The sequence below is a fragment of the Scyliorhinus canicula genome, chromosome 11 (genome assembly GCF_902713615.1).
Source record: "Scyliorhinus canicula chromosome 11, sScyCan1.1, whole genome shotgun sequence".
In the NCBI taxonomy this organism is placed as follows: Eukaryota; Metazoa; Chordata; class Chondrichthyes; order Carcharhiniformes; family Scyliorhinidae; genus Scyliorhinus; species Scyliorhinus canicula.
This window is the reverse complement of record NC_052156.1, coordinates 152,077,866-152,091,476: the sequence shown is the minus strand read 5'-3', so window position 1 is coordinate 152,091,476 and position 13,611 is coordinate 152,077,866. Positions and strand designations below refer to the sequence as shown.

Sequence of the window (13,611 nt, the reverse complement as noted above, 5' to 3'; positions counted from 1 at the left end):
CAATTGTGGATAATGCATCACATAAAGACAAGCCCCAATTGCGGATAATGCAATAACACATCACTCCTGCCTGCTACAAGGATCATTCAGGGACATCTGAGCATCCTCCTCCCTGGGGTCCACAAAGCGGTTTTCTTTTTTTTAATTTAAAGTACCAAATTCATATTTTTTTCCAATTAAGGGACAATTAGCATGGCCAATCTACCTACCCTGCACATCTTTTAGGAATTGTGGGGGTGAGCCCCACTCAGACACGGGGAGAATGTGGAAGTCCAAAGCCGTTTTCAATCCACGTTAAATATTGTGGACTGAGAGACCAATTCAAGAAAATTAAAAGTACAACAAAACCATTTCATGATTACTCTCAATACTACACAGGCAAAACTGAGAATGTTTTTGCCCAGTTTAATTGGTGAGAATTAATTGTAACATGATTACATTCAGTGGGCTGACTCTGGACATTCATGATTTGCCCTTTTTTGCATGGCAACATGCGATCGTGGAGTGGATTCGAAGGAAGCGTCGAGACTTTGGGACAGGTGTATGCCGCGAGACTTCTTCAACTAAAATTTAAATTAGTTCAGTAAGTGGTGGTAAGCAATGGCACTAAATAAAATAATCCATTAATTAAAATGTATTAACGATGGCAGGGAAGGTTTGTGTGTTGTGGGGGATCCAGTTGCCATGGTTCACGTGGGTACCAATGACATAGAACTACGAAAGAGGTTCTTCTGAACGAGTATGTGCAACTAGTGGCTAAATCAAAAAGCGGAACCTCATGGGTAATAATCTCCAATCCATTTGTCCTATGCCAATTATGGCTCAGGTAAAAATCCAGAGAGATTAATGCGTGGCTCAAAGATGTGTTGGAAAAGTGCATTTCAATTCATGCGGCATTGGCACCAGTACTGGGGAAAGTGGGATCTGTACCTTTGGGACAGTCTAAACCTGATCCATGGTAATGCCAGTCTTTTGACAAATCATACAACCGAGGTGGTGGAGGGGGCTTTAAACCAACTGGTGGAGTGAAGGGATCACTGACAGAAATATAGTAACGGGAACCAAAGTAATGGGAGCAGGGCAACCATTTAGATAATTATAGCCCGAGTGTGACAGGAAGGGACAGAACCTGGTGTCTAAGCATATGCCAGCAGAAGGCTAGAAATTGCAAAAATGTTTAAACAAGAGACCCAATATCTAAATGTACGCATTTGTAACAAAAGGACTGAATTGTTAGCACAGAGATAAATATGTATGACCTGATTGCCATTCCAGAGACATAGTTGAAAGGTAGCCAAGGCTGGGACCTAAATGGTGAAGGGTATTTGACACATTGGAACGTGTCAAAGCTAGGAAAAGCTGACAGGACAGCTCTGTTAATTAAGGGTGGCATTAGTTCAGCACGCGGACGATCTTAGCTTAAAATATCAGGATGCTGAAAGGCAAGGGGTCACTTTTGAGAGAGTACTTAATATTACACTACAGGACAGAGCACAAGGTAATAAATGAGGCAAGAAAGAAAGATATGGAAATCATTCTGGGTCATTTTAATCCACACGTACATTTGGATCAAAATAGGATTGGTAGCTTGGAAAATGAATTCAGAGTGTTTGCGAGATCATTTCTTAAGAGCACTACATTCTACAGCAAACCAGAGAGTACGCTATCCTAGATCTGGTAATGTGCGATGAGACAGGATTACTCAATAATCTCATGGTATAGGAGCCTCTAAGTGACAGCAACCACAGCATGGCAGAATTTAAATGTTCAGTTTGAAAGCAAGTAGTGTGAGGCCATAACTAGTGTTTTAAACCTGCAAAGATAATTAATTATGAAGGTTTGAAGGCAGAGCTGGCTACGGTGAACTGGGAAGCTACGTTAAAGGAGGGACAGTAGAGTTGCAATGATAAGACTTTTAAGGAGATATTGAATAAGTCTTACCAAAGATTTATCCCAGTGAGAAAGAAAAGGCTCTTTGAGAAGGATGCATTATCCATGGCTAAATAAAGAAATCAAGAATAGTATCACATTGAAAGAAACACTGTACAGATCTACAAAGAGTAGTTGTCAGAAGATTGGACAGACTTTACAAACCAAAGAACTAAAACGATAGCAAAAAGAGGCAGTAAACAGTATGGGAGAAAGCTAGCTAATAACATAAAACAGATACTAAGAGCTTCTACAAACATTTGAATTGGAAAAAAGAGTTCACCAAAGCTGGCGTTGGACCTCTACAGTGTGTCTGGGGAACAAATAATGAAAAACAAAAAAATTGTGAAGCTGTTGTACAGGTATTGTGTGTCTGCCTTCAAGGTCGAAGACTTCCCAAAAATAATTGAAAATCAAAACGTTAAAGGGAGCAATTAACTTAACAATCACCATCACCAGGGAAGAAGTGCTAGGAAAATTATGAAGGCTTGACGGCTGACCAGTCCCCAGGAGCAGATGGCCTGCATCCTCGGGTTTTGAAATAAGCGTAGACAGTAGATGTATTGGTTGTAATCTTCCAAAATTGCTTAGATTCTGGTCCCAGGGATTGGAAAATAACAAAATGTTAACACCTTTATTCAAGAAAAGGAGGGAGGCAGCAAATAAGGCTCTATAGGCCAGTTAGCATAACATTAGCCATATGGAATGTACTAGAATCCAATATGAAGGAGGTTTAAGCAACAACCAAGAAATCACGACATGATCGAGGAGTCCCAATATAGCTTTGTTGAAGGGAAGTGCTCAAGTAATATTAAATGTTGGGCAACTGGTAGGGGTGGTATACTTGGGATGTCCAAAAGGTATTTGATAAGATGCCGCACCAGAGGTTAGGACACAAGAGAAAAGCATATAATGCAGGTGGAGGGGGTAACAAATCAACATAGATAAAGGTGTTAGGATACAAGACCAGACCACAATTTGTTAGGATACCGGATCAGAAACCCCAATATGCAATTTGTAAAACTGCCCAGAAGCAAGTACTCTGATCGTTTATATTAAAACAAACTTCAATTTAAACACACAATTACTTACATCAAATAAATACTTTTACAATTAATAGTTAAACGGTTCTGAAATAAAAGGAATGATTTGAACTTACTATCTATACCTGTCAACTATATATATTCCAACAAAGCAACCCAATGCAGTTCAAAATTCACTCATAAATAAAGTTAGCATTCAGGGTTACTTGCTGTTCTCTGTGCAGAACTGGAGAGAAGCCCTTCCGGGAACAACCTGAAATCCTTTTGTCGCGTCAGGCTCAAATCCTATGACAAAACTGCCAAAACCACAGAAAGATCTGGCTCTTCCCATTAATTACATCATATGTATCCCACTAAGTTGTCCCGTGGCCAGCTCAGCTAGGACTAAATGCCATCCCTCATTAATTATCTACACTCCAGGGAATCTTCAAAAACAAACCAACAATATTCCATTAGCCATCTCTCAGTAAACAAGTAATTGGTTAAAATCAATAACTACCGTACCATTACGACTTCACAGCTTTAGCAGACATACTGCATGTATTTGAACACAGGGTTTTTAATAACATTACTACAACAAAATATGAGGTATATAACAATTTCTTGCATCCACCACAAAGGATTGGTTAGCTATCTGGAAGCAGAGAGTAGGGATAAATGGGTGTTTTTGATTAGCAAATTATAACTTGTGGAATGCTACATTAATCAGTGATTGGGCCTCACCATTTACAATCTGTATCAATGAGCTAGATCAAAGGGCCAGATGTATGATATCTAAATTTTCCAACAACACCAAAATAGGTAGGAAACTAAGCTGGAGGTAGAGTCTACAAAGGGTTATAGGCAGGTTAAGTGAGCAAATATTTAGCAGGTGGAGTATAAAATGAGTAAATGTAATCTTGTCTACTATAGGAAGAATAGAAAAATGATATACTATTTAAATGGAGGAGAGTGTTACAGAACTTGGTGGTACAGAGCGATCTGGCACAGTGCAAAAGACATGCTGTTAGGTAATTTGGACATTCTAAATTATCCCTCAGTGTACCCGAACAGGCGCCAGAATGTGGCGACTAGGGGCTTTTCACAGTAACTTCATTGTAGAGTTAATGTAAGACTACTTGTGACAATAAAGATTATTATTACATGAATCACAAAGTTAGTTTGCAGGCACAGCAAGTCATTAGGAAAACAACTGGAATGTTGGCATTTATTGCAAGAGGAATGGCATATAAAAATGGGAAGTTTTACAGAAGCAGTACAGGTCCTTGGTGAGACCACATCAGGACTACGGTGTACAGTTTTGATTTCTATATGAAAAAATATACAAATTGCTTTAATTCAGAAAGGGTTCACTCGACACATCCCTGTGGTGAGGGGGTTTTCTTGTGAAGGAAAGTTGAATAGTTTAGGTCTATACCTATCGGGGTTTTGGAAGAATGAGAGAATTTTGCATTGAAATGTCCAATACCCTGAGGGGGCGGAATAGGGTGGATACCAGGAGAACGTTTCCTCCTGTGGATGAAACGAGGACTTAAACAGATAGTTTGGAGTCTCTCCCTTTTATAACAGAGGTGAGGAGAGATTTTGTGTCATTATAGTATGGAATTCTCGTCCCTAAAAAGTAGGAGATAGAGGCTGTATCTTTAAATTTTATTCAATGCTGAGTTAGATAGATAGTTACACAAGGGAGTTAAGGGCTATGGGATGCAGAACAGGAAAGTGCAGCTGAAACCACAATCAAATTGGCCATGATCAGATCGAATGGTCGAGCAAGCTCGAAAAGTCAAATGGCCCAATTCAGTTCCTATGTCCTATATTCCAATTTTTGAAAGCACGAAAGAGCTGCAATAAATTCTCTCAGGGACTGTACATGCACACGTGTGAAATACTTTCTGCAGCATTAAGACTGCCAATTTGAAAAAAATGTTTCATAATTGTCAAATACTTGATTTGAACAGGTTAGTGGTTCTCTTAACATTCTGTTAAACATGCCTGAGGGTAGCAGCCTTCCTTCATTGCAGGGGTGGTTGATTCTGAACAATTTTGGGTTAAAAATTACACTGAGTACTTATTTTTGGATGGGATTTTTGCATTGAGGAATGGTAGTTGGCCCTACTACTTACTTAGAGGTAGATCAGGATACATCAAAATGACTAAATGTTACAAAGCTTAACACAAAAACTTGAGGCCAGAGGTGCATCCAGAACATACACGGTGGCAGACCGTATTGCCTGCTTGTACACTCTTCTTGCTACTAGTTACAGCCATTTTTCAAAAGCAAGTGAATTTCAATGACAAAGTAACCTGAAAGGTACGGATGCAGGCACACATCAAAGAATTACTGAAAATGAAATTGCCATATGGAGCAACTAATCTAAAGAAAACCAAAGAAGAAATCTAGCATAAAGCAACAATAACTGCAGTCTATATTACATTACACAATCCACGACGCCAACAGGCCATTCAACCTATCAAGTCTATGCCAGTATTATCCTCGCCTTTGTTTCATTTCACTATCATATATACAGGTCCAATAACTCAAAAGTAGTTACAGTAGCCTCCTTCTGTTCATGTCTGTTCATAAAATACATTAGCCCTCTTTTTTTCCTAGATGTGTGTCAATCTGAGCTTGTACTTTCCAACAGATGATCGTCATAAGATTAATTCAGAGCAAGTTTTAAAAAAAACTGACAAATATCAAAAGGACATGACAGAGACGATTGCCAAATACATATTCAGCCCCTACAAAGATCACTTTTGCTATTCCTCAATGCTAATTGACTAATTTAACAACTTCCGGAAAGGCTCTGCAAATATCATTCTTGCAATATCAGAATATTACAGTAAGGGAGTTAGCACTTCTTGCAGCACTGGTCTCAGTAACTTACTCAACAGCAGATGTCATAATAGATAAAGTTGTACATTTGAAGCAGTTTAGCTTAGATTGCAACACAAAATGCAAATATGACAAAAATTATTTGTGCCAATTATTTACTCATTTAATTCTCTATTATGCATTATACCTTAACAGAATTAATCACATTAAGTCCCTCTAATGCTCTACTCTATGTCATGAGATTAATATCAATTGCTTCTTTCCTATCTACTCAATTGTAGTTAAAGGATCAACTTTTCTAAAACATTGGTTCGGCCTCAACTGATGTACCATTCCAATTCTGGTCACTGCACTTTCGGACGGAAGGATGTGAAGGATTTAGTAGGTACCAGGGTTGCACGGTGGTATAGTGGTTACCACTGCTGCCACACAGCTCCAGGGGCCCGGGTTCAATCTGACGTTGGGTAAGTGTGTGTGTGTGTGTGTGCGCGCGCGTGTGTGCATGCATAGTTTGCACGTTCTCCGTGTCTGTGGGGGTTTCCTCCAGGTGTTCCGGTTTCCTCCCATAGTCCAAAGATTGTGCAGGTTAGGTGGATTGGTCATAATCAATTGCCCCTTAATGTCCAACGACATGTAGGTTAGGTTGAGCGGCACGGTAGCACAGTGGTTAGCACTGTTGCTTTACAGCACCAGGGTCCACGGTTCAATTCCCGCTTGGGTCACTGTCTGTGCGGAGTCTGCACGTTCCTCACGTGTCTGCGTGAGTTTCCTCCGGGTGCTCAGATTTTCTCCCACAAGTTCCGAAAGACATGCTCGTTAGGTGAATTGGACATTTGGAATTCTCCGTGTACCCGAACAGGTTCCGGAATGTGGCGACTGGGGGATTTTTCACAGCAACTTCATGGCAGTGTTAATGTAAGCCTACTTGTGACAATAATAAAGATCATTATTACGGAATGCAGGGATGGGGTGGGGGGCCTAGGTGGAGTGCTCTTTCAGGTTGTCTGTGCAGACTCGATGGGCCGAATTGCCTCCTTCTGTGCTGGAGGGATCATATTTCTGAGAAAGGTTCGGAGGAGGTTCGGAAGGACTTCAGATCTGAGCATAAAGTTGAAGTAGCTGTGGTTGTTCACGTCAGACAAGTGAAAGTAGACAGAAGATTTGACAGATGTATTCAAAAGCATGAGGGATTGAGACAGCAGAGTGGTTTAGACAGCAGTTAAACATGCTCCCAGTCGCAGACAGGTCAAGCACCAGGGGATACAGATTTACGGTGGTTGACAGAAGAGCCAAAAACAACATGAAGAAAAGCATTTGCTTGAGCAAATGTTTAGTATCTGGAATGCATTACCCAAGAGAGTGTTGGAGCCAGATTCAATCATGATTTTCAAAAGGGAATGAGATACGCATAGGAAGGTAAAAAAAATACAGGGCTATGGGGAAAGAGTAGCAGAGTGGGACTAACTAAATTTCTCTTGCAGAACACCGCATGCACACAACAGGCCAAATGACCTTGTGTAACACCGACATCCCAGAATCCGACTGTCATTTGACAACATTGTTAGATATGTTGTCAACTTCCCTATGTACACTGATGTGATAACGCCAATAATCCTCCTCACAACATCTCCCAACCTCCACCGTCAAGACCCCTTTTCTCCATCATGCAGTCGGACCAACTGTAATTTCCTCCAGTTAAATAAATTGAAACCACTGCCTTTCATCATTGCCACAAACTGCATTTGCACCATTCTTTCGATGCCATCATGTAGGTAGCATGGTAGCACAGTGGGTAGCATTGTTGCTTCACAGCTCCAGGGTCCCAGGTTCGATTCCCAGATTGGGTCACCGTCTGTGTGGAGTCTGCACGTTCTCCGTGTTTGCGTGGGTTTCCTCCGGGTGCTCTGGTTTCCTCCCACAGTCCAAAGATGTGCAGGTTAGGTGGATTTGCTATGCTAAATTGCCCTGAAGTGTCCAAAAATGGTGAGATGGGGTTACAGGGATCGGGTGGAGGTGTGGGCTTGGGTGGGGTGCTCTTTCCAAGAGCCGTGCAGACTCGATGGGCCAAATGGCCTCCTTCTGCACTGTAAATTCTATGATCATGTCAATGCTCTTTAGTTCAAACAAGCAAGGATCAGGGCATTCTGTCCCCTCCGCCTGCATCCTAATTTTAAAACATTAATAAATGTAATCAGAGTTAGCAATTAGCACATGTAATTTTAAAGACAAAGTAGTGATCGTCAGTATGTGTACAGTTAGCAAGCCAGCATTTTATTGCCTGCTTGTTTGTTGGCCTCAAGCAGGTGGTAGGCCTGCAGTCTGTGTAGTGAAGGGGCTCCCACAGAGCTATTAGGTAGAGAATTCCTGGATTTTGACCCAGTGACAAAGGAACAGCAGTCTGTGTGCCATGTGCCTACTCTTTTCAAAGACCTATTCAATTAGTCTACCTCCCCTTCTCTTTTCCTAGAGTCCTGTGCACTGTTCCTTTTAAGTTTATATGCAAATCTCTTTTAAAAGTTTCTACTTCAATGAACCTTTCGTACAGTGCATTCCAGATCACATCTTGCTGTGTAAAACAAATTCTTGCCATCTTCTGGCTCTTCGCTAATTATCTTAAATCTATGCAAGTCTTGTTACCAACAGGAGGTACAGATCCTCCCAGAGACAAAGATCCACAGCATGAAGAGTTTCTGTGGGCTAGACGTGTGTATATTTAGCACAATTAAGCTAATTGTTCATGTCAAGTGTTTAATGTGCCATTCAAGCTTCTTCCATCTTTATTCATCTAAATTTCCCATTGTAACCACATATTCCATTCTCTGTCAAGCGCTCATAAAGCTTCGCCGTAAATGCATCTGTACTATTTACTTCAAACATTCCCATGTTTCAAGGGTTCAAACTGGGGTTGCTTGCAATGCTTTTTTTTTTATTTAAAAATAATCAATTCAGTTTTACCAATTAAGGGGCAATTTAGTGTGGCTAACCCACCTATCCTGCACATCTTTGGGTTGTGGGGACAAAACCCATGCAAACACGGGGAGAATGTGCAAACTCCACACGGACAGTGACCCAGAGCGGGGATCGAACCTGGGACCTTGAGCCGTGAGGCAACAGTGCTAACCACTGCGCCACTGTGCTGCAATGCTATAATTTAAAAGACCCCAACGGTACGAGAATTTATGGGCACTAAATTTTCATGTGACTTCATCTGGAATGAGGCAGTGAGAGTGGCATCTGAGACTGTGAAGGGGTACCGCGGCCAAGTAAATCCTTTCTTCAGTCTTGCACCATGACCAAATAGAGCACTCTACTGCCACCTGGCAGCAATGCTCCTTCCCAGTTTGCGTGCTTTACCCAATCGCTCGATAAAAGTTAAGCCATCATGGAAACCCTCATATTCCTCTAATACTCCACGAGTGAGACAACCAGCCATCTCAACACAAACACAAAGTACGTTGTTATGCAAGTACTTACCTATAGAAGGAGATTTGAATGGGTATTTGTCTGGTAGGTCCACTCTAACTTTCCATACGCCACCTTCATAGGGAGCTAAATAAACAAAAATAAACAATTGAAGGTGGATAATCAAAGGAGTCTAAAAATAATTCCTCAGAAATACAGAATGATCAACATTGATTATCATACAATAATATATCCAGAGGATGGTGGCATCATAGTAATGTTACTGGTCTGGTACTCCAGCTCTGGCCGAGTTCAAAATTCACCAAATCATCACCTTATAGCCAATGTCCCAGACTCCTCATTACCACACCAGAGATGGCAGCACAGTGCTGTACAGTCGGGAATCCTCACCAGAGAGTCTAAGCTTCACGAAGTCTCATGGAATCAGGTGGAACATGAGCAAGGAAGCCTTCTGCCTCCCTCAACCGATGAATCAGTAGTCCATGTTAAACGCACAACTCCGAAGAAATACTGAGGGTAGCAATGGGGAACATCAATACTCAGTGGTATTGCAACTGCTCAAATTCCAACTGCCTGCTACAGGTAGTGAGGGAACCAACTAGAGAAATAAACTACTGGACTTCACCCACACCAATCTACCAATCACAGATGCATCTGTCGATGACACTAGAAGCAACCATCACACAGTCAGTGTGGAGACCAAATCCCAATTTCACACTGAGGCTACGATCCATGTGTGGCACTACCATTGTGCTCAATGGGTTAGGTTGAGAATGCATCTAAACTCACAACTGATGATCCATTATGCATTCTAGGCCATCAACTGCAGCAAAATAGCATTCAGCCACAATCTGTACTTCATGGTCTGGCATATCCCTCATGCCAGCACTGCAATCAAGCCAGGGGACCAACTCCACTTCAATGAGGTGAGGAGAGTAGCACCGGTATACATAAAAATGAAGTATCATCGTGTTGGTGCTACAACGCGTGCATGCTAAACAGAAGGCATCTGCAATAGACAGAGCTAAGTAAGCAGACAGTCAACAATCTGCAGTCCTGCCATATCCAGTCATGGATGGTGGAAAATTAAGCAACTGATCAGAAGGCTCCACAAATATCCCCAACATCAATGAGAGATCCTTCACTATGTCAGCGCAAAAGGCAATGCTGCAGCATTTACAACCAGAAGTGCCAAGTGGATGATCCACTTGAGCCTCCTACAGAGGTGCCCAGCATCACAGATGGCATTGTTTAGTCAACTCACTTCACTCCACGTGATATCAAGAAGTGGAAATGGCTGAAGACACCCTGACAACATCCAGGCAGCAGTACATAAGGCTTGCGCTTCAGAATCAGCTCGGGCTCTAGCCAGACTGTTCGTAGACTAGCATCTACCCAATATGGAAAATTGGCCAGGTGCGTTCCCAAAAAGGATGATAAATCAAATCCCAGCCAATTTCCACCGATCAGTCTAAGCTTGATCGTCAACAGTGATGGAAGGTGCCATCAGCAGTGGTATCAGGTGACACTTGCACAACCACCTGCTCACATGTTCAGTTTGGGTTCCACAAGTGCTACTTGGCTCCTGACTTCATTGTGCCCTTGATTCAAATATAGACAAGAGACCTGGACTCCAGAGGCAAAGTGAGCATGACTGCTCTTAACATCAAAGTAGCTTTTGACAGGGTGTGGCATCACGGAACACTAGTAAAATTAAAGTCAATAGCAATTAGGGGAAATCTTTAATTGGTTGGAGTCATACCAAGTACAAAATAATATTGCAGCTGTTGGAGGCGTAGTCACACCCAGCCTCAAGCTATCTCTGCACTCAGTTCCTCGGGGTAGTATTCTGGGTCCAACCATCTTTAGCTGTGTTATCAAACACCTTCCCTCTGTCACAAGGTAAGTGGGAAACCTTTTCTAACGATTGCAGTGTGTTCCGATCCTGAAGCAGTCTATTTCCAAACACAAAGACCTGGACAATATCCAGGCTTGAATTGACGAGTAGCATTTGTATCATAGAGTTGTCAGGCAATGACCATCACCACGAACAGAAAATCTAACAATCTTCCCCTTGACAATCAATGGCATTACCATTGCTGAAGCCCACACCATCAGGATCTTGTGGTACTTTGATTGACCAGAAAGTGAGCTGGATCAGGCATACAAATATTGTGTCTACAAAAGCAAGTCAAACACTTGGAATTCTGTAGCAAGTAACTCATCTAACTCCCCAATGAACAGTGGTATTATCTAGGAAGACAATGTCAGCAGAGCCATGAAAATGAAAATCGCTTATTGTCACGAGTAGGCTTCAATGAAGTTACTGTGAAAAGCCCCTAGTCGCCACATTCCGGCGCCTGTCCGGGGAGGCTGGTACGAGAATCGAACCGTGCTGCTGGCCTGCTTTAAAAGCCAGGGATTTAGTCCAGTGAGCTAAACCAGCCCCTGGGGTTGTGACAGCATTATTGCAAAAATAAATCTTTTGGAAATGAAATAGAGCCCCCAATTAAATGGCTGCTTCTTCCATTTGTGTGCAGAAGATGAATGGGAATTATAACAGACCCATTAAAAATCGATACAAACAACAATTTACAGTGCCTTGGGCAAGGTCCTTTTTGACCTCCTGAAGGTGATGCTCACCAAGAGCTCATTCAGTTCTAAAGAAACTTGTTCTAATCAGTGGAAATAATGCTTGGCTTTCTTAATCAAATTCTCACCATCAAGGTGGTTTCTCCAAATTAAAACCAAACTACAGGAAACTATTGAAAACTGAAGAAACACTTCTGAAAGCACAATCCTAGACACATCTGGACGTGCTAAACCAGACCCCACTCCCCAAATCCACCTCCACAATCCAAGCGTAAAATTTAGAAAATATCTCATACCGTGCAGATCTTAAATTAGCACATATCTCTGTAGGGAAAAGAATATAGAAAAAGAAAATAAAACATGCGTCAAAATCTTATTTGAATCCATGGGGCCAATTAGAATCAACCCATTTACCCATTTGTTTTCAATTCTCATCGATCGAGCCCCCTTTTAGATGGTGCCTGCTCCTCACAGACGTATAGAATAATATTTAATTATAGCACAAAAGGAGGTTAGTCTATTCATGTTAAGAGCAGCTCCAAGTCTAACACCCCACATTTTGCCCTGCAAGGATTTTCTCTAATTATCCAATTCTCTTTTGAAGGTCTCAGTTGAATCTACCTCGATCACACACTCAGCCAGTGCACCTTAGATCCTAACCACTAGCTGTGTTAAAAAACAAACATTTTTCACACCGTCATTACTTCTTTTGCCAAATACCCGAATTCAGCATCTCTCTGGTTTTCGATCCTTCAGCCAATTATACAAGTTCCTCCCCATTTACACTGACCCCACATGATTTGGAAAATTTATAATAAAAAATATATGGATACAGTAGTGACCACGCTTTAAGCATAAAGTGCATTTTGAGAGAGGGGGTGGGGAGAGGAAAGAGGTGGAAGTTGGAGGAGGGGAAACAACTGCAGCCAATCAGATGTTGTCCTCACTCATTTCCAGCATAGGTCACTGAAGCCCAGAGTAGGAACTTGGCAGGTGTTTCCTTCATAACCCAGGGCACAGAACACAATTGTGTTTTGAGCACTGTTCTGGGACCAACTCCACCAATCAGTACCTTTCTGGTCCACATGATTCAGCTACATTCTGGTAAACCCAGGAATATTCCAGCTTAATGGGAAATACCAATATGGACATTCACTATTGCATTTAGTGAGAATTCAATGTTTACTGCATATAAGCACCCTATTTAACTTCACTAAATTTATGGATTAATATTTTTCAAATTAGTTTCCATGGTTCAAATGCAACCTCCTATTATTACCAAATGCAGTACAGAGCTGTAAACAAAGACGTCTGGTTTACATCTTGCCTTTTCTATCCCTGTCGAGCTACTAGAAAGGGTCAATTCTAGCAACCCATGCATGTACTGTTTTCCCTCTGTCATAATGACAAGCAATTAGATTAGATTAGATTCCACGAGACTGGTATCAATGAGCTGGTTCTAAGCATTTGCACTTTCACGACTGAATACTGTTCCATTAATGCAAATCCTTAGAAAAATCTCCACAATTCTATTCTAGATAAACAATCTGGTGCAAATTCAGGAGCTGGATCATGGAAACCAACGTCCCAAAATCTGGCCGAAACCTGGAGGGGAGAAACGATTAGGAAAGAGACAATCCTGGGGCCACTATGGATCAAAATAACTGCCCGGGTCAGGCCATCAACGAAGTCAGGAAAGAATGGTTGATGGCCTTTGTAAAAAAAACGATTCCTTCCTCAAATCAAATCAAATAAAATGCCAAATTTAAAAAAAAAATGCAGTGCAAA

At 41.5% G+C, this 13,611-nt stretch overlaps 1 protein-coding gene across 1 annotated transcript in view; it reads right to left on the bottom strand.

Annotated features, from left to right (window-relative positions):
• Window positions 1-13,611, bottom strand: part of ube2h (ubiquitin-conjugating enzyme E2H (UBC8 homolog, yeast)) — a 154,848-nt gene that overhangs the window by 36,224 nt on the left and 105,013 nt on the right. The window contains exon 3 of the mRNA XM_038811779.1: window positions 9,283-9,357. Coding sequence (XP_038667707.1) covers window positions 9,283-9,357 — 75 coding nt within the window. The remainder of the gene's footprint in view (window positions 1-9,282; window positions 9,358-13,611) is intronic.